Consider the following 19,749-nt stretch of genomic DNA (forward strand, 5'->3'; position numbering starts at 1 on the left):
AACCAAAAAGTTAATGAAATGTAGCAATATACCACATTACTTCTTACTAATACATTTCCTGTTTTAGAAACATTACAAAGCACAGTCATCTGTTTTTTGTGTTTTTTGACTTGTAAGATATCTGAGTGGCTGGTCGATTTTTTATTTATTTTAATCTTCCTGCCACAGTGGCTGGTTGACCAAAAAGTTCATTTTAGGCCCTGGCAGTAACCTACAAACAATAGTTTGTTTATGAGGGTTTAATATGTATCTAGATATGTCTAGCAACTTTGATAAGTTATCATTGCTAATAATGGACCAAATGGTCTGTCTACTTGTGATAACGTTGCCTACCTAGCTAACGTTAGCTAGCTAACTAGCTACTGTGTGCATCTCATCGCTCAAAATGTTACAATACTAGCCAGCAATAGCACCACATAGCCCGTAGCGTCTCTGGAACTACAGTATTCATTGTTGAAAGTCGTGAGCCACCTGAAGTTATTTCATCCCACAACTCCACTCGATTCTGCTTGCCCTTCAGCTAACACGTTAAATTGCACAATATTGACGTCAGAAGCTTCATCTTCTGTGGTGTTCATTGAGTGTGTCAACCAACTTTAATGGCTCATTACCGCCACCTACTTGGCTAGTGTACTCACCAGAGTCAAGGGAGGTCAAAGGCTGAGTTTCTTTCTAAACACGGATGATAACATGTATTTACTTACACACAGTTTTTACTAAACTAATGCTGTGGATCATGTAGTGGTTCTACTGAGTTCTGTTGATGAGGGTTGATCAGGGTAGATCAGTGTGGACAACATTGTTATCAGAGCACATCTCCTTGATACCTCCAATTTGTAGAAGGAAGGTCCTGATATGGAGACAGCAGCCTATCTATCAGGAGAAAGGTCCTGATATGGAGAGAGCAGCTTACTCAGCTGTTTAGGTCCAACAGTCCTTTAGATTAGGAGGAAGGGTGTGCTGGAGAGCAAAGGAGTATTGGAGTCACAGAAGACAGAGAGGGAACGATTGGTAATGTCCTCTCTAGTTTAACTGACTGGTAATGTACTGGTAATGTACTCCCTAGTTTAACTGAATGGCAATGTATTTGTAATGTACATTAGTTTATCTGGCTGGTAATATAATGGTAATGTGCTCTTTGTTTTAACTAACTGGTAATGTACTGGTAATGTACTCTCTACCAATACATTACCAGTCATTTAAACTAGAGAGTACATTACCAATACATTGCCAGTCAGTTAAACGAATGTACTCTCTAGTTTAACTGACTGGTAATGTACTATAGTTTAACTAACTGGTAATTAACTAGTAATGTACTCTCTAGCATAACTGACTGGTAAAGTACTGGTAATGTACTGGTAATGTACTCTCTAGTTTAACTGACTGGTAATATACTGGTAATGTACTCTCTAGTTTAACTGACTGGTAAAGTACTGGTAATGTACTGGTAATATACTCTCTCGTTTAACTGACTGGTAATATACTGGTAATGTACTATAGTTTAACTGACTGGTAATATACTGGTAATGTACTCTCTAGTTTAACTGACTGGTAATGTACTGGTAATGTACTCTCTAGTTTAACTGACTGGTAATATACTGGTAATGTACTCTCTAGTTTAACTGACTGGTAATGAACTCTCTAGATTAACTGGCTGGTAATATACTGGTAATGTATTCTCTAGTTTAACTGATTGACAATGTACTGGTAATGTACTCTATAGTTTAACTGGCTGGTAATGCACTGGTAATGTACTCTCTAGTTTAACTGACTGGTAATGTACTGGTAATGTACTCACTAGTTTAACTGGCTGGTAATGTACTGGTAATGTACTGTAGTTTAACTAACTGGTAATTAACTAGTAACGTACTCTCTAGCATAACTGACTGGTAAAGTACTGGTAATGTACTGGTAATGTACTCTCTAGTTTAATTGACTGGTAATGTACTATCTAGTTTAACTGGCTGGTAAAGTACTGGTAATGTACTATAGTTTAACTGACTGGTACTATACTGGTAATGTACTCTCTAGTTTAACTGACTGGTAAAGTACTGGTAATGTACTGGTAATGTACTCTCTAGTTTAACTGACTGGTAATGTACTGGTAATGTACTATAGTTTAACTGACTGGTAATATACTGGTAATGTACTCTCTAGTTTAACTGACTGGTAATGTACTGGTAATGTACTCTCTAGTTTAACTGACTGGTAATGTACTGGTAATGTACTCACTAGTTTAACTGGCTGGTAATGTACTGGTAATGTACTATAGTTTAACTAACTGGTAATGTACTAGTAACGTACTCTCTAGCTTAACTGACTGGTAAAGTACTGGTAATGTACTCTCTAGTTTAACTGGCTGGTAATATACTGGTAAAGTACTCTCTAGTTTAACTGATGACAATGTACTGGTAATATACTCTATAGTTTAACTGGCTGGTAATGTACTATAGTTTAACTGTCTGGTAATGTACTATTGTTTAACTGACTGGTAATGTACTCTATGGTGCCACTGACTGGTAATGTACTGGTAATGTACTCTCTGTGTCACACCCTGACCGGAGAGAGACGGTTTATTTCTCTATTTTGTTAGGTCAGGGTGTGGGGTGGGCATTCCATGGTTTATATTTCTATGTTTTGGCCAGGTATGGTTTCCAATCAGAGGCAGCTGGCTATCGTTGTCTCTGATTGGGAACCATACTTAGGCAGCCCTTTTCCCTCCTTGAGTTGTGGGATTTTATTTTTGTAGTGCTTTCTAAAGCCTACAAGATGTGACAGTTGTTTTCCATTGTTTATTATTTTGTTTAAGTGTTCAGAGTTTAAATAAATATCAAAATTAACACATACCACGCTGCACCTTGGTCTACAAGCAGTGTATCACGACGACACACTGGGCGTAAATATATATTGATTGCAATCATTCCCGAATGAATGAGCGTTCATGTGCAAAGGATTAGCATAACAATGAATATAATTTTCAACTGTGTAGTGAGCCCTCTGTTCTTTCCCGCCTGTTCTCAGTCCACACCCACTTCCCTTTGTCCACCAAGCCGTCATATCGGCTTAGCCCACTAGGGAACCTCCCCTATCATTTCCTTGTAACCATATGTACTGTTTTGTTTGTTTATGCATTTCTGTGATTATTTAGTTAGTAAATAAATGATTAAGACAATTGGTGTATGGATGATTCATAGTAAAGGCTGGGTTCATGCGGATAACCAACAATTTACGACGTTTGGAATGAGACTAATGTGAGGTAAAGAATAATTCATTAATTAGAAGACTAATTGATCAGATATTAAAATTATAACTTTGTAATCTGAAGATTTTCCTTGGTGACTTCCTAGTTAATTACATTTACATGATTATTTTAATCACGTAATAATAATGACAGAGAATTGATTTGATAAAATAACAGTCTTCACTTTAATGATGCCAAAGACACGACAGTATAATAAAATAATTTAATAAAAAAAATATCACATTTACATAACTTTTCAGACCCTTTACTCAGTACTTTATTGAAGCACCTTTGGCAGTGATTACAGCCTCGAGTCTTCTTGGGTATGATGCTACAAGATTGGCACACCTGTATTTGGGGAGTTTCTCCCATTCTTCTCTTCAGATCCTCTTAAGCTCTGTCGGATTGGATGGGGAGCGTCGCTGCACAGCTATTTTCAAGTCTCTCCAGAGACGTCCGATCAGGTTCAAGATCGGGCACTCAAGGACATTCAGAAATTTGTGCCGAAGCCACACCTGCGTTGTCTTGGCTGTGTGCTTAGTGTTGTTGTCCTGTTGGAAGGTGAACCTTTGCCCAGGCCTAAGGTCCTGAGCACTCTGGAGCAGGTTTTCATCAAGGATCTCTCTGTACTATGCTTCGTTCATCTTTCCCTCGATCCTGACATCATGATGCTGCCACCACCATGCTTCACCATAGGGATGGTGCCAGGTTTCCTCCAGACGTGACGCTTGTGCCATGACACAATCCTGTCTCGGAGCTTGGTTTTGCTCCGACATGCAATGTCAACTGTGGGACATTATACAGACAGGTGTATGCCTTTCCAAATTATGTCCAATCAATTGAATGTACCACAGGTGGACTCCAATCAAGTTGTAGAAACATCTCACGGATGGTCAATGGAAACAGGATGCACCTGAGCTCAATTTCGTGTCTCATAGCAAAGGGTCTGAATACTTTTGTAAATAATTGTTTATTTTATTGCAAATATTTCGAAAAACCTGTTTTCAGTTGATCATTATGGGGTTTTGTGTGTAGATTGATGAGGAAAACATGTATTTAATCATTTCTAGAATAAGACTAACGTAACAAAATGTGGAAACTGAAGGGGTCTGAATACTTTCCGAATGCACTGCAAGCAGACAATGAAAGCTCTTACAATATTCAATGATTACATTTCTCTATAACAGGCTATAGGCTACATGTGCAGCACCAAGTCAGAACAAATTATTAGGGTGAGGATCATGGGCTACTAACAGCTTACTACACAACATACACTTAGTATTACTTTCTTAGCTACAGTTTACATATATCCTTGGCATATTACATCATTTATGCAGCAGCATATAAGACATGTTTGGACTCACCTTGCTGTGCTGTGCTCACTTGAACAGGAAGGTGGCGCAGCGGTCCTTCATGGGCAAATTTCATCATCAACCTTTGTCATCAAAGTCTGGCATTCTCTGGATTTATGGTGCTTTCAAGACAACTGGGAACTAAAAGAAACAAGGTTGAATCATGACGTCAGTGATCTTCAGGTCAGAGCTCTAGAAAGAGGCCCGAGTTCGTTTATTTCTGAGTTCCCAGTTGTCTTGAACTCACTGAAGTCAGATTTCCCAATTCCGAATTTCCAGTTGTTTTGAGCGCGGCAGAAGTCCTGCGGGATTGACAGCATGGCCAATGTTGAATGTTTATCTTTTTTAAGCTTGGAAAAGAGATCCTTAAACCTAGACTTGGGACCAAAGACCCACTCCACTGAATAGCAGCCTAGTGATTACTTTGCAATGCTTGCAGTTAGCCACTGATTCCTTCCAAACCACTCATTGTTGAATTAGCGATTTCCAACTTGTTGTGTAATGTTTATGTCCAATGGCCGATGAGCACTGATACGTTTTATCTATAATTTCTCTTCATATGACAAGGATTAAAAAGGATTTGCCAGTAGATTGTCGACTTGATTCATGATGATGACTGCTAGCTTTTGAAAGTATGATGTTGACATGATTAGTACAATAGAAGATAGTGTAGATATAACGTGATTTGACGTCATTTTATCTGTGGCCAATGATCTTGAGCCTTCTTGGATGGGCACTTGTAATGTAACTTCATGGCAGCACCCAAGGGGGCTTGAATGTTCAAGCTCTACCCTTTCGAATTTGGTGGTGACGTAGTGTCCCCATGAGTGACAGAACACTGAGCCAATCACGGCGCAACTAGAGAACATTACCAACCTCTAGGCTCCATATTTTCCACTGGCTGCCTCACCACAACAGAAAGCACTGAGCTAGGCTGAAACACCTGCATTTTGGAGCTTAACCCAACGTCAACAGTGAAGAGGCGACTACGGGATGCTGGCCTTCTAGGCAGAGTTCCTCTGTCCAGTGTCTGTGTTCTTTTGCCCATCTTAATCTTTTATTTTTATTGGCCAGTCTGAGATATGGCTTTTTCTTTGAAACTCTGCCTAGAAGGCCAGCATCCCGGTGTCGCCTCTTGTTGACGTTGAGACTGGTGTTTTGCGGGTACTATTTAATGAAGCTGCCAGTTGAGGACTTGTGAGGCGTCTGTTTCTCAAACTAGACACTCTACTGTACTTGTCCTCTTGCTCAGTTGTGCACCGGGGCCTCCCACTCCTCTTTCTATTCTGGTTAGAGCCAGTTTGCGCTGTTCTGTGAAGGGAGTAGTACACAGCGTTGTACGAGATCTTCAGTTTCTTGGACATTTCTCACATGGAATAGCCGTAATTTTTCAGAACAAGAATAGACTGACAAGTTTCAGAAGAAAGTTCTTTGTTTCTGGCCATTTTGAGCCTGCAATTGAACCCACAAATGCTGATGCTCCAGATACTCAACTAGTCTAAAGAAGGCCAGTTTTATTGCTTCTTTTATCAGGACAACAGTTTTCAGCTGTGCTAACATAATTGCAAAAGGGTTTTCCAATGATCAATTAGCCTTTTAAAATTATAAACTTGGATTAGCTAATTGCTGATAATGGGCCCCTGAACGTCTATGCAGATATTCCATAAAAAAATCAGCCGTTTCCAGCTACAATAGTCATTTACAACATTAACAATGTCTACACTGTATTTCTGATCAATTCCATGTTAATTTAATGGACAAAATTATTATTATTATATTTTTAAACAAGGACATTTCTAAGTGACCCCAAACTTTTGAACTGTAGTATATACTTTATATATATATATATGATGGGATGTATAGACATTATAGACTGTATGTGGATATAATATGTTGTATATCTGTAGAATATGTAGGACAGAATAGTATATGTACAGCAATAGTTAAATAGAATGGCCTTGACTAGAATACAGTGTATACATATGAAATGAGTACAACAGTATGTAAACATTCTTAAAGTGACTAGTGTTCCATGACTATGTATATAGGGCAGCAGCCATGGTAGAGTAACCAGGTAGTAGCCGGCTAGTGACAGTAACTAAGTTCAGGGCAGAGTACTCGGCAGAGGCTGGCTAGTGGTGACTATTAACAGTCTGATGGCCTTGAGATAGCAGCTGTTTTTCAGTCTCTCAGTATCATTATGCATGTTTACTGACTACTTGTACTGTCTAGTTTGAATGGAGCTGGTGGTCTAAGCCAATAATGAGTATATACTGTATGTGGTCTATCTGTGTTCTGATTTGCCTCTGTGACTTAATGCTGTCTTCCCAGAACAAACTATAAGGTCTCTTATTACATTGCCTTTGTGTTACCACTGTATTAACACTGTGTCTCTCTCTCTCTCTCTCTCTCTCTCTCTCTCTCTCTCTCTCTCTCTCTCTCTCTCTCTCTCTCTCTCTCTCTCTCTCTCTCTCTCTCTCTCTCTCTCTCAGAGGGAGGTATGCTATGGCGGTGTCTCAGAGTAGTGTTAGTACTTGGAGCAGTAAGCAGGTGTCTGGCTGGCTGAAGCAGGAGGGGTTTGGACAGTATGTGGAGCTGCTGTGTTCTAAACACCGTGTGGATGGCCCCAGCCTGCTGACTCTAGGGGAGGCTGACCTGCGTGAACCCCCTCTGGGCCTCACTGTGCTGGGGGACATCAAGAGGCTGGCCCTGGCTCTGCGGAGGCTCCAAAGACAGAACCAGGAGCAACTAGAGGAGCTGGGGATAGGGTTAGGGGGATTAGGGGCTGCTGCTGGGGGGCACAGGGCCTGTCACGGGGATGACTGGGGGGATCACAGGGCTGACAGGCGGTGTAACGGAGGGGAACGTGTGTGTAACGGGGCAGGGCGCTGTCAGGTGGACTGTGGGGTCTCAGAGTCATGGTCAGGGTCGCGACCCCGGTCAGGGACTGAGTTAGAAGAAGACCAGTGCCACATTCACTCCACTGGGGACAGGAAGTGCCTTCTAGGGCGTCTGGACCCGGAGCTGTGGAAGACAGTAGTCAGCTCTGTTTACGTCATGCTCGTCTTCGGATTTACCTCCTTCGTCATGGTGATCGTCCACGACCGCGTTCCCGATATGACAACTTACCCGCCACTGCCCGACATCTTCCTGGACAGGTGAGTCTGACCTTTAACCTCTAACCCCTGACCTCTAATCCCACTGCCAGACATTTCCTGAATAGGTGAGCTTGACCTCTAACCCCTGGTCTCATTATTATTCCAACATTATTATTCCCTTTTTCTCTGACAGTGTACCCAGAATCCCTTGGGCTTTTGCAATGGCGGAGGCTTGTGGTCTAATCCTAGTTTACATCTTCCTGTTGGTGCTACTACTACACAAACACAGGTACTACTGCACTACTACTACTACTACTACTACTAGACAAACACATGTACTACTGCAATACTACTGCAATACTATTACTACTACTACTGCTACAACTCCTACTACGACTAGACAAACACATGTACAACTGCAATACTACTGCAATACTACTACTACTACTACTACTACTACTAATACGACTAGACAAACATGTGTACTACTGCAATACTACCGCAATACTATTACTACTACTACCACTACTACTGCTACTCCTACGGCGACTAGACAAACACATGTACTATTGCAATACTACTACTAATACTACTACTACTACTATAGGTACTACTACTGCTACCACCACTACTACTACTACTACCACCACTACTACTACTACCACCACTACTACTACTACTACCACTACCACTACCACTACCACTACCACTACCACTACTACTACTACTACTACTACTACTACTACCACTTCTACTACCACTACTACAACTACTCCTACCACCACTACTACTACTACTACCACTACTACCACTACTACCACTACTACTACTACTACCACTACCACTACTACTACTACCACTACTACTACTACTACCACTACTACTACCACCACTACTACTACACTACTACTATTATTACTACTACTACTACTACTACCACTACTACTACCAATACCACTTATACTACTACCACTACAACTAAAACCACTACTACTAAAACCATTACAACCACTAAAACCATTACCACAACCACTAAAACCACTACCACAACAACTACTACTACTACTACTACTACTAATACTACTAACACTACTACTACTACCACTAATACCACTACTACTACCACTACTACTACTAAAACCACTACTACCACTACCACTACTACTACTACTACTACTAGTACTACTATACCTGCTACCACTACTAAAACCACTACCGCTACTACTATTACTACTACTACTACCACTACTACTACTACTACGACTACCACTACTAAAACTACTACCACTACTAATACCACTAATAAAACTACTACCAATACTACTACCACTACTGCTACTACTACCACTACTACTAAAACCAGTACCGCTACTATTATTACCACTACTACTACTACTACTCCTACCACCACTACTACTACTACTACTAAAACCACTACTACTACTAGTACTACTACTACTACTAGTACTACTATACCTGCTACCACTACTAAAACCACTACCACTACTACTACTACCACTACTACTATTACTACTACTACTACCACTACTACTACTACTACGACTACCACTACTAAAACTACTACCACTACTAATACCACTAATAAAACTACTACCAATACTACTACCACTACTGCTACTACTACCACTACTACTAAAACCAGTACCGCTACTATTATTACCACTACTACTACTACTACTCCTACCACCACTACTACTACTACTACTAAAACCACTACTACTACTAGTACTACTACTACTACTAGTACTACTATACCTGCTACCACTACTAAAACCACTACCACTACTACTACTACCACTACTACTACTACTACTACTACGACTACCACTACTAAAACTACTACCACTACTAATACCACTAATAAAACTACTACCAATACTACTACCACTACTGCTACTACTACCACTAAAACCAGTACCGCTACTATTATTACCACTACTACTACTACTACTCCTACCACCACTACTACTACTACTACTAAAACCACTACTACTACTAGTACTACTACTACTACTAGTACTACTATACCTGCTACCACTACTAAAACCACTACCACTACTACTACTACCACTACTACTACTACTACTACTACGACTACCACTACTAAAACTACTACCACTACTAATACCACTAATAAAACTACTACCAATACTACTACCACTACTGCTACTACTACCACTACTACTAAAACCAGTACCGCTACTATTATTACCACTACTACTACTACTACTCCTACCACCACTACTACTACTACTACTACTAAAACCACTACTACTACTACTAGTACTAAAACCACTACCACAACCACTAAAACCATTACCACAACCACTAAAGCCACTACCACAACCACTACCACTACTACTACTACTACTACTACTACTACTACTACCACTATTACCACTACTACTACTACTACTACTACTACTACTACCACTATTACCACTACTACCACTACTACTACTACTACTTCTACTAATCCTACTACCACTACTACCACTACTACTACTAAAACAACTACCACTACTACCACTACTACCACTACTAAAACCAGTACTACTACTAGTACTACTACACCTGCTACTGTAACCGATGTGAAATGGCTAGTTAGTTAGCGGTAGTGCGCGCTAATAGCATTTCAATCAGTGACGTCACTCGCTCTGAGACTTGAAGTAGGGTTTCCCCTTGCGTTGCAAGGGCCGCGGCTTTTGTGGCGCGGTGGGTAACGATGCTTCGTGGGGTGTCAGTTGTTGATGTGTGCAAGGGTCCCTGGTTCGAGCCCGGGTTGGGGCGAAGAGAGGGACGGAACCTACACTGTTACACTACCATTACTAAAACCACTACCGCTACTACTATTACCACTACTACTACCACTACTAAAACTACTACCAATACTACTACCACTATTGCTACTACTACTACCACTACTAAAACCAGTACCGCTACTATTATTACCACTACTACTACTCCTCCTACCACCACTACTACTACTACTACTACTACTACTACTACTACTTCTCCTACCACTACTAAAACCACTACTACTACTCCTACTACTCCTACTAACACTACTGCCACTACTACCACTACTACTACCACTACTGCTACTACTACTACTACTACTACTACTACTACTACTAAAACTACTACCACTACTACCACTACTACCACTATCACTACTACTGTTACTACTACTACTACTACTACTAAAACCACTACCACAACCACTACCGCTACTACTACTGCTGCTACTACTACTACTACCACTAATACCACTACTACTACTTCCACTACTGCTACTACCACTACTACTGTAACCGATGTGAAATGGCTAGTTAGTTAGCGGTGGTGCGCGCTAATAACATTTCAATCAGTGACGTCACTCGCTCTGAGACTTGAAGTAGGGTTCCCCTTGCGTTGCAAGGGCTGTGGCTTTTGTGGCGCGATGGGTAACGATGCTTCGTGGGTGTCAGTTGTTGATGTGTGCAAGGGTCCCTGGTTCGAGCCCAGGTTGGGGCGAAGAGAGGGACGGAACCTACACTGTTACACTACCACTACTACTACTACTATTAATGTCAATTCCTCCTTTGGCCGTCTCTCCTTCCAGTTCTCTGCTGCCAATGACTGGAACGAACTACAAAAATCTCTGAAACTGGAAACACTTATCTCCCTCACTAGCTTTAAGCACCAGCTGTCAGAGCAGCTCACAGATCACCGCACCTGTACATAGCCCATCTATAATTTTGCCCATACAACTACCTCTTCCCCTACTGTATTTATTTATTTTGCTCCTTTGCACCCCATTATTTCTATTTCTACTTTGCACTTTCTTCCACTGCAATCTACCATTCCAGTGTTTTACTTGCTATATTGTATTTAAGCCTAACCCTACCTGAGTGTGTGTGTGTGTGTGTCTGCTGCGTGGAACCCTGACACTATCTAAAGCCTGTGCTCCGTTATCTCTCTCTCTCTCTCTCTCTCTCTCTCTCTCTCTCTCTCTCTCTCTCTCTCTCTCTCTCTCTCTCTCTCTCTCTCTCTCTCTCTCTCTCTCTCTCTCTCTCTCTCTCTCTCTCTCTCTCTCTCTCTCTCTCTCTCTCTCTCTAGGTCTATCATATTGCGGCGTCTGTGTTCTCTGATTGGAACAGTGTTTCTGCTGCGTTGCGTCACCATGTTTGTTACCTCCCTCTCTGTGCCTGGACAACATCTACAGTGCTCCAGTAAGGTGGGACACATACTAACACACCCAAACTACCTGGTGACTGGTTGATTAAAGGACAGAGTCTGATGACTGGGTGATTAAAGGACAGAGTCTGATGACTGGGTGATTATAGGGCAGAGTCCGATGACTGGGTGATTATAGGGCAGAGTCCGACTGGGTGATTAAAGGGCAGAGTCTGACTGGGTGATTAAAGGACAGAGTCTGATGACTAGGTGATTAAAGGGCAGAGTCTGATGACTAGGTGATTAAAGGGCAGAGTCTGATGCCTGGGTGATTAAAGGACAGAGTCTGATGACTGGGTGATTAAAGGACAGAGTCTGACTGGGTGATTAAAGGACAGAGTCTGATGACTGGGTGATTAAAGGGCAGAGTCTGACTGGGTGATTAAAGGGCAGAGTCTGACTGGGTGATTAAAGGGCAGAGTCTGACTGGGTGATTAAAGGGCAGAGTCTGACTGGGTGATTAAAGGGCAGAGTCTGACTGGGTGATTAAAGGACAAAGTCTGACTGGGTGATTAAATCGCAGAGTCTGATGACTGGGAGATTAAAGGGCAGAGTCTGATGACTGGGAGATTACAGGGCAGAGTCTGACTGGGTGATTAAAGGGCAGAGTCTGATGGTGAATAAAGGACAGAGTCTGGCTGGGTGATTAAAGGGCAGAGTCTGAAGACTGGGTGATTAAAGGGCAGAGTCCGATGACTGGGTGATTAAAGGGCAGAGTCTGACTGGGTGATTAAAGGACAGAGTCTGACTGGGTGATTAAAGGTCAGAGGATGATGACTGGGTGACTAAAGGACAGAGTCTGATGACTGGTTGATTACTGGACACATTGTTCAGATAATTGCTAACTGTGTGTGTGTGTGTGTGTGTGTGTGTGTGTGTGTGTGTGTGTGTGTGTGTGTATAGATGTATGGTGATACGTGGTCTAAGGTCCAGAGGGTGTTAGCTATATGGAGTGGCTTTGGCATGACGCTGAATGGAGTGGATACCTGTGGAGATTACATGTTCTCTGGTCACACTGTGGTACTCACCATACTCAACTTCTTCATCACAGAGTGTGAGTCGTACTGTGTGTGTGTGTGTGTGTGTGTGTAACAAAAACTTTTGTCACAAGTGCTGATTGACATCGTGCCCTACTAGAGATCAGAGAGTGATATTATAATGTCTGACTACGTATTGTATATTTCCTGTAGATACTCCTCGTAGCTGGCATCTGATCCATACCATCTCCTGGGTCCTGAATCTGTTTGGCATCTTCTTCATCCTGGCGGCTCATGAGCACTACTCCATAGACGTGTTCATTGCTTTCTACATCACCACCAGACTGTTCCTGTACTACCACACTCTGGCCAACACCAGGGCCTTCCAACACAGCCGTCGCGCTCGGATCTGGTTTCCCATGTTCTCCTTCTTTGAGTGTAACGTCAACGGTCCTGTTCATAACCAGTACAACTGGCCCTTCAGTGGGCCTGCCTGTATGAAGACACTGATTGGATAATGCAACGCAGCACACACACACACACACACAGGTAGGGTTAGGCTTTAGTGAGTGTCAGGGTTCCACGCAGCACACACACACACACAGGTAGGGTTAGGCTTTAGTGAGTGTCAGGGTTCCACGTAGCACACACACACACACACACACACACACACACACACACACACAGGTAGGGTTAGGCTTTAGTTAGTGTCAGGGTTCCATGCAGCACACACACACACACACACACAGGTAGGGTTAGGCTTTAGTGAGTGTCAGGGCTCCACGCAGCGCACACACACACACACACACACACACACACACACACACACACACACACACACACACACACACACACACACACACACACACACACACACACACACGTACACACACACAGGTAGGGTTAGGCTTTAGTGAGTGTCAGGGCTCCACGCAGCACACACACACACACACACACACACACACACACACAGGTAGGGTTAGGCTTTAGTGAGTGTCAGGGTTCCACACACACACACACACACACACACACACACACACACACACACACACACACACACACACACAGGTAGGGGGAGGATTTAGTGAGTGTCAGGGCTCCACGCAGCACACACACACACACAGGTAGGGGGAGGCTTTAGTGAGTGTCAAGGTTCCACGCAGCACACACACACACACACAGGTAGGGTTAGACTTTAGATAGTGTCAGGGTTCCACGCAGCACACACACACACACACAGGTAGGGTTAGGCTTTAGATAGTGTCAGGGTTCCACGCAGCACACACACACACACAGGTAGGGTTAGGCTTTAGATAGTGTCAGGGTTCCACACAGCACACACACACACACAGGTAGGGGAGGCTTTAGTTAGTCTCAAGGTTCCACGCAGCACACACACACACACACACAGGTAGGGTTAGGCTTTAGTGAGTGTCAGGGTTCCACGCAGCACACACACACACACACACAGGTAGGGGGAGGCTTTAGTGAGTGTCAGGGTTCCACGCAGCACACACACACACACACACACAGGTAGGGGGAGGCTTTAGATAGTGTCAGGGTTCCACGCAGCACACACACACACAGGTAGGGTTAGGCTTTAGTGAGTGTCAGGGTTCCACGCAGCACACACACACACACAGGTAGGGGGAGGCTTTAGATAGGTGTCAGAGTTCCATTGGCCAGATTTTAACTCCAACCTGGGGAATTAACTATGTTCTACATTGTAAAGAATTGCATATTGTACTTTCAGTATTATACAGATAATGTATGGATAGCAGTAGATATTGATCTGTGTATAATGTATGTTGTTTATTGATGAGTTAAATCAGTTAGTTGTGTGTTAGGGTATGTAGCTGGCCATATTTAATGTATTGGAATCTGTGCTTCATTAACATCATGTATGTACACTGAGTGTACTAGACATTAGGACTGTTTCCACGACAGAGACTGACCAGGTGAATCAAGGTGAAAGTTATGATCCCTTATTGATGTCACTTGTTAAATCCACTTCAATCAATGTAGATGATGGGGAGGAGACAGGTTTAACAAGGATTTTTAAGCCTTGAGACAATAGAGACATGGATTGTGTATGTGTGCCATTCAGAGGGTGAATGGACAAGACAAAATATTTAAGTGCCTTTGAACAGGGTATGGTAGTAGGTGCCAGGCGTACCGGTTTGAGTGTGTCAAGAACTGCAACGCTGCTGGGTTTTTCACACTCAACAGTCCTACCACCCAAAGAACATCCAGCCAATGGGTCATTGATGAAACAGGACAGAGAAAGCTGTGCAGAGCAACAGATGGGCTACAGTTAGTCAACTGACAGTCCAGTACAACATTGCTGCCCAAAGACCCATAAAATAATGCACAACTCATCGTAACCTTGACACAAATGGGGTTAGGCAGTCGACTACCTTAGAGTTCCACTTCTTTCAGCTAAAAACTAAAAACTGTGGTTGCAGTGAGGTAAGGACCGAAAATGCTGGACACCGGAGAATTGGATAAACATTTCCTGGTCTGATGAATCCTGGTTCCTGCTGTTTCACTCTGATGGGAGCACTAGGGTATGGAGAATACCATGAGTACATGTATCCATCATGTTGTGATGGGAGGACTAGGATATGGAGAATACCATGAGTACATGTATCCATCATGTTGTGATGGGAGGACTAGGGTATGGAGAATACCATGAGTACATGTATCCATCATGTTGTGATGGGAGGACTAGGGTATGGAGGATACCATGAGTACATGTATCCATCATGTTGTGATGGAGCACTAGGGTATGGAGGATACCATGAGTACATGTATCCATCATGTCGCGTGCCAACATTGCAGCTTGTTGGTATGATGGTGTGGGGTGTGTTTTCATGGCACACATTGGACCCCTTGATAAATGTGGAGCAACGTTTAAATGTCACAGGATATCTGAACATCATTGCCAGTCAGGTGCATCCCTTCATGGCAGCATTGTATCCATCTGCAAATTGATTTTTTTCAGCCCCATGCCACAAGGCTAGGATTGTCAAGGAATGGTTCCACAAACATGACAGTGAATTCAGCTCACTGCAGTGGCCTGCCCAGTCGCCAGATGTCAATCCAACTGGGCATCTGTGGGATGAGATGGAACGAGCTATTCAGAGTAGAGATCCAAACCCGCCAACTTAACACAACTATGGGAAGCACTGGAGATAACATGGGCCAGCATCCCTGTGGAACGATGCCGCCACCTTTTAGGTGAGGAAAAAAGTGGATGCAACTCAATATTGGGAAGGTATCCCTAATGTTTTGTGCACTCAGTGTATGTTTTAGTTCATTTATTGATTTTTAAAAACAGATATTTTTAATTTAACTAGGCAAGTCAGTTAAGAACAAATTCTTATTTACAATGATGGCCTACCCCGGCCAAACCCGGTGTAACAAGTGCGCTGAGAGTCGGGAAGCAAGTTTAGGGAGTGAGTGTTTTACTAAATAAAAGAAACAATGAACACGAAACAGAAACAATGAACACGAAACACAAACAATGCACCGACATGAAAACAGAGTCAATAACACCTGAGGAAAGAACCAAGGGGAGTGACAGATATAGGGAAGATAATCAAGGAGGTGATGGAGTCCAGGTGAGGGCCATGAGGCGCTGATGCACGTGATAATGGTGACAGGTGTGTGGGATAATCAGATAATCTGTTCTGTTGTTCTATTGGACACTAGATCCCGTTTTGTTGTTCTATTGGACACTAGATGCTGTTCTGTTGTTCTATTGGACACTAGATCCTGTTCTGTTGTTCTATTGGACACTAGATCCTGTTCTGTTCTTCTATTGGACACTAGATCCTGTTCTGTTGTTCTATTGGACACTAGATCCTGTTCTGTAGTTCTATTGGACACTAGATGCTGTTCTGTTGTTCTATTGGAGAGTAGAATCAGTTGTGTATAAATGTTTTTGAACTAAAAACGGTTTGTGTCTTGCTTGTGAATCAGTGAAGGTGTATGTATAGCTATTTAATTAAACACTTTCTCAGCTGTGCAAAAGTTCATCAGTTGAAACAGCCTTCCATATTTGCATGATATTTACTGTTACAGCTCTGCCTCAGAGATTGATGAAAATAAGAATTATGAGGAATTTCATTATGTATAACAGAGACAAGGTGAAATGCACTATGTATACAGAGACAAGGTGAAATTCACTATTTATAGAGACAAGGTGAAATTCACTATTTATACACTATTTATACTGGCTGGATGCCCACTTCCCCCTGGCAAATGCGGGGCGCTGGTATTGCGCGTACCGGCCTAAAAATACTTGGCCTCGCCACAGTACCCATTACCCCGAAGCACGGGACCTGTCCAGTCACTGGTTGCCCAGAAAAGGTACGGGGATTTGGCCTGGGGCTCAATCCTCGCCCAGCCAAACTATCCATGTGACCCCCCCCAAAAAATTATTGGGGCTGCCTCTCGGGCTTAAACGCCAGTCGTGTTCCCCTGTAGCGTTCCCTGTCAACGCTCCACTTCCTCCATGGACCTTCTCCGATCATAATCTCCTCCCACGTCCACTTCTCACGATCGTCCATATCAAAGTCCATTTTCTCAGCGTTCCTCCTCTCCTTCCTCTGCTGCTTGGTCCTTATTTGGTGGGTGGTTCTGTCACGATCTTCACCTTCATCTGAAGATATCTCGAAGTCAGAGTCAGACCAAAATGCAAGTGGGATATGGATACTCATCTTTTAATGTAAAGAATAAAGAATACACGAAAAAACAATAAACACAAATGACTTCAGACAGGCCAACAGGCTATACATTCAAAAAGACTAGCAGTGTTAGCACAACCACCCACAAACCCAAGTGACAAACATACTCCTAAATATATGACTCCCAATCAGGAACAACGATAACCAGCTGTCCCTGATCGGGAGCCACACAGACCAACATAGAAACAAAACACCCAAAACACACATACACAGACATACTCTGCCACGTCCTGACCAAAATACTACACAACTACACCCTCTGCTGATCAGGACATGACAGGTTCACAAAACTCACGGTTCGGTACGATACGGTACAGTGGTGTCACAGTTCAGTACCGTTTCGATAAATCGACAAAATAAATTACTGACAAATATGTAATTTGTATTTAGATTTTTCATTTATTATAATAGTAAACATATGGAAACAAAGGGACAACAAAACAGCAGTGCCTGCCTTATAACATGAAATAAAATAGTCATTTAAAACAGAACTTCAACAAGAGTGCATAGTCCAGCAGCATACAGTTGAAGTCGGAAGTTTACATATCCTTAGGTTGGAGTCATTAAAACTCATTTTTCAACCACTCCACAGATTTCTTGTTAACAAACTATAGTTTTGGCAAGTCGGTTAGGACATCTACTTTGTGGATGACACAAGTAATTTTTCCAACAATTGTTTACAGACAGATTATTTCACTTATAATTCACCCTATCATAATTCCAGTGGGTCAGAAGTTTACACACACTAAGTTGACTGTGCCTTTAAACAGCTTGGAAAATTCCAGAAAATGTCATGGCTTTAGAAGCTTCTGATAGGCTAATTGACATAATTTGAGTCAATTGGTGGTGTACCTGTGGATGTATTTCAAGTCCTACCTTCAAACTCAGTGCCTCTTCGCTTGACATCATGGGAAAAACAAAATAAATCAGCCAAGACCTCAGAAAGAAATTGTAGACCTCCACAAGTCTGGTTCATCCTTGGGAGCAATTTACAAACGCCTGAAGGTACCACGTTCATCTATACAAACAATAGTACACAAGTATAAACACTGTGGGACCACGCAGCTGTCATACCGCTCAGGAAGGAGACGCGTTCTGTCTCCTAGAGATGAACATACTTTGATGTGAAAAGTGCAAATCGATCCCAGAACAACAGCAAAGGACCTTGTGAAGATGCTGGAGGAAACAGGTACAAAAGTATCTATATCCACAGTAAAACGAGTCCTATATCAACAGAACCTGAAAGGCCGCTCAGCAAGGAAGAAGCCACTGCTCCAAAACCACCATAAAAAGCTAGACTACGGTTTGCAACTCCACATGGGGACAAATATCGTACTTTTTGGAGAAAAGTCCTCTGGTCTTATGAAACAAAAATAGAACTGTTTGGCCATAATGACCATCGTTATGTTTGGAGGAAAAAGGGAGGCTTGCAAGCTGAAGAATACCATCCCAACTGTGAACCACGGGGGTGGCAGCATCATATTGTGGGGGTGCTTTGCTGCAGGAGGGACTGGTGCACTTCACAAAATAGATGGCACCATGAGGAACAAAAAGTATGTGGATATATTGAAGCATCATCTCAAGACATCAGTCAGGAAAATGGACAATGACCCCAAGCATACTTCCAAAGTTCTGGCAAAATGGCTTAAGGACAACATAGTCAAGGTATTGGAGTGGCCAGCACAAGCCCTCACCTCAATCCTGTAGAAAATTTGTGGGCAGAACTTAAAAAGTGCATGCGAGCAAGAGGCCTACAAACCTGACTCAGTTACACCAGCTCTGTCAGGAGGAAGGGGCCAAAATTCACCCAACTTATTGTGGAAAGCTTGTGGAAGGCTAACCGAAACGTTTGACATAAGTTAAAAAATGTAAAGGCAATGCTACCAAATACTAATTGAGTGTATGTAAACTTCTGACCCACTGGGAATGTGATGAAAGAAATAAAAGCTGAAATAAATCATTCTCTCTACTATTATTCTGACATTTCACATTCTTAAAATAAAGTGGTGCTCCTAACTGACCTAAGATGGAATTTTTACTAGGATTAAATGTCAGGAATTGTGAAAAACTGTGTTTAAATGTATTTGCCTA

At 42.4% G+C, this 19,749-nt stretch overlaps 1 protein-coding gene across 1 annotated transcript; it reads left to right on the forward strand.

Moving 5' to 3' along the window:
* The first annotated feature begins 952 nt into the window (after positions 1 to 952).
* On the forward strand, positions 953 to 13,757 carry LOC115148407 (sphingomyelin synthase-related protein 1). Its single transcript, XM_029690292.1, has 6 exons — positions 953 to 1,011; positions 7,086 to 7,751; positions 7,885 to 7,980; positions 11,814 to 11,931; positions 12,834 to 12,984; positions 13,121 to 13,757. The coding sequence occupies exons 2-6, from the start codon at positions 7,099 to 7,101 to the stop codon at positions 13,423 to 13,425; spliced, it is 1,323 nt and encodes a 440-aa protein (XP_029546152.1). The 5' UTR covers positions 953 to 1,011; positions 7,086 to 7,098; the 3' UTR covers positions 13,426 to 13,757.
* The last annotated feature ends 5,992 nt before the right edge of the window (positions 13,758 to 19,749 follow it).

Source organism: Salmo trutta, chromosome 2 (genome assembly GCF_901001165.1).
Source record: "Salmo trutta chromosome 2, fSalTru1.1, whole genome shotgun sequence".
Lineage (NCBI taxonomy): Eukaryota > Metazoa > Chordata > Actinopteri > Salmoniformes > Salmonidae > Salmo > Salmo trutta.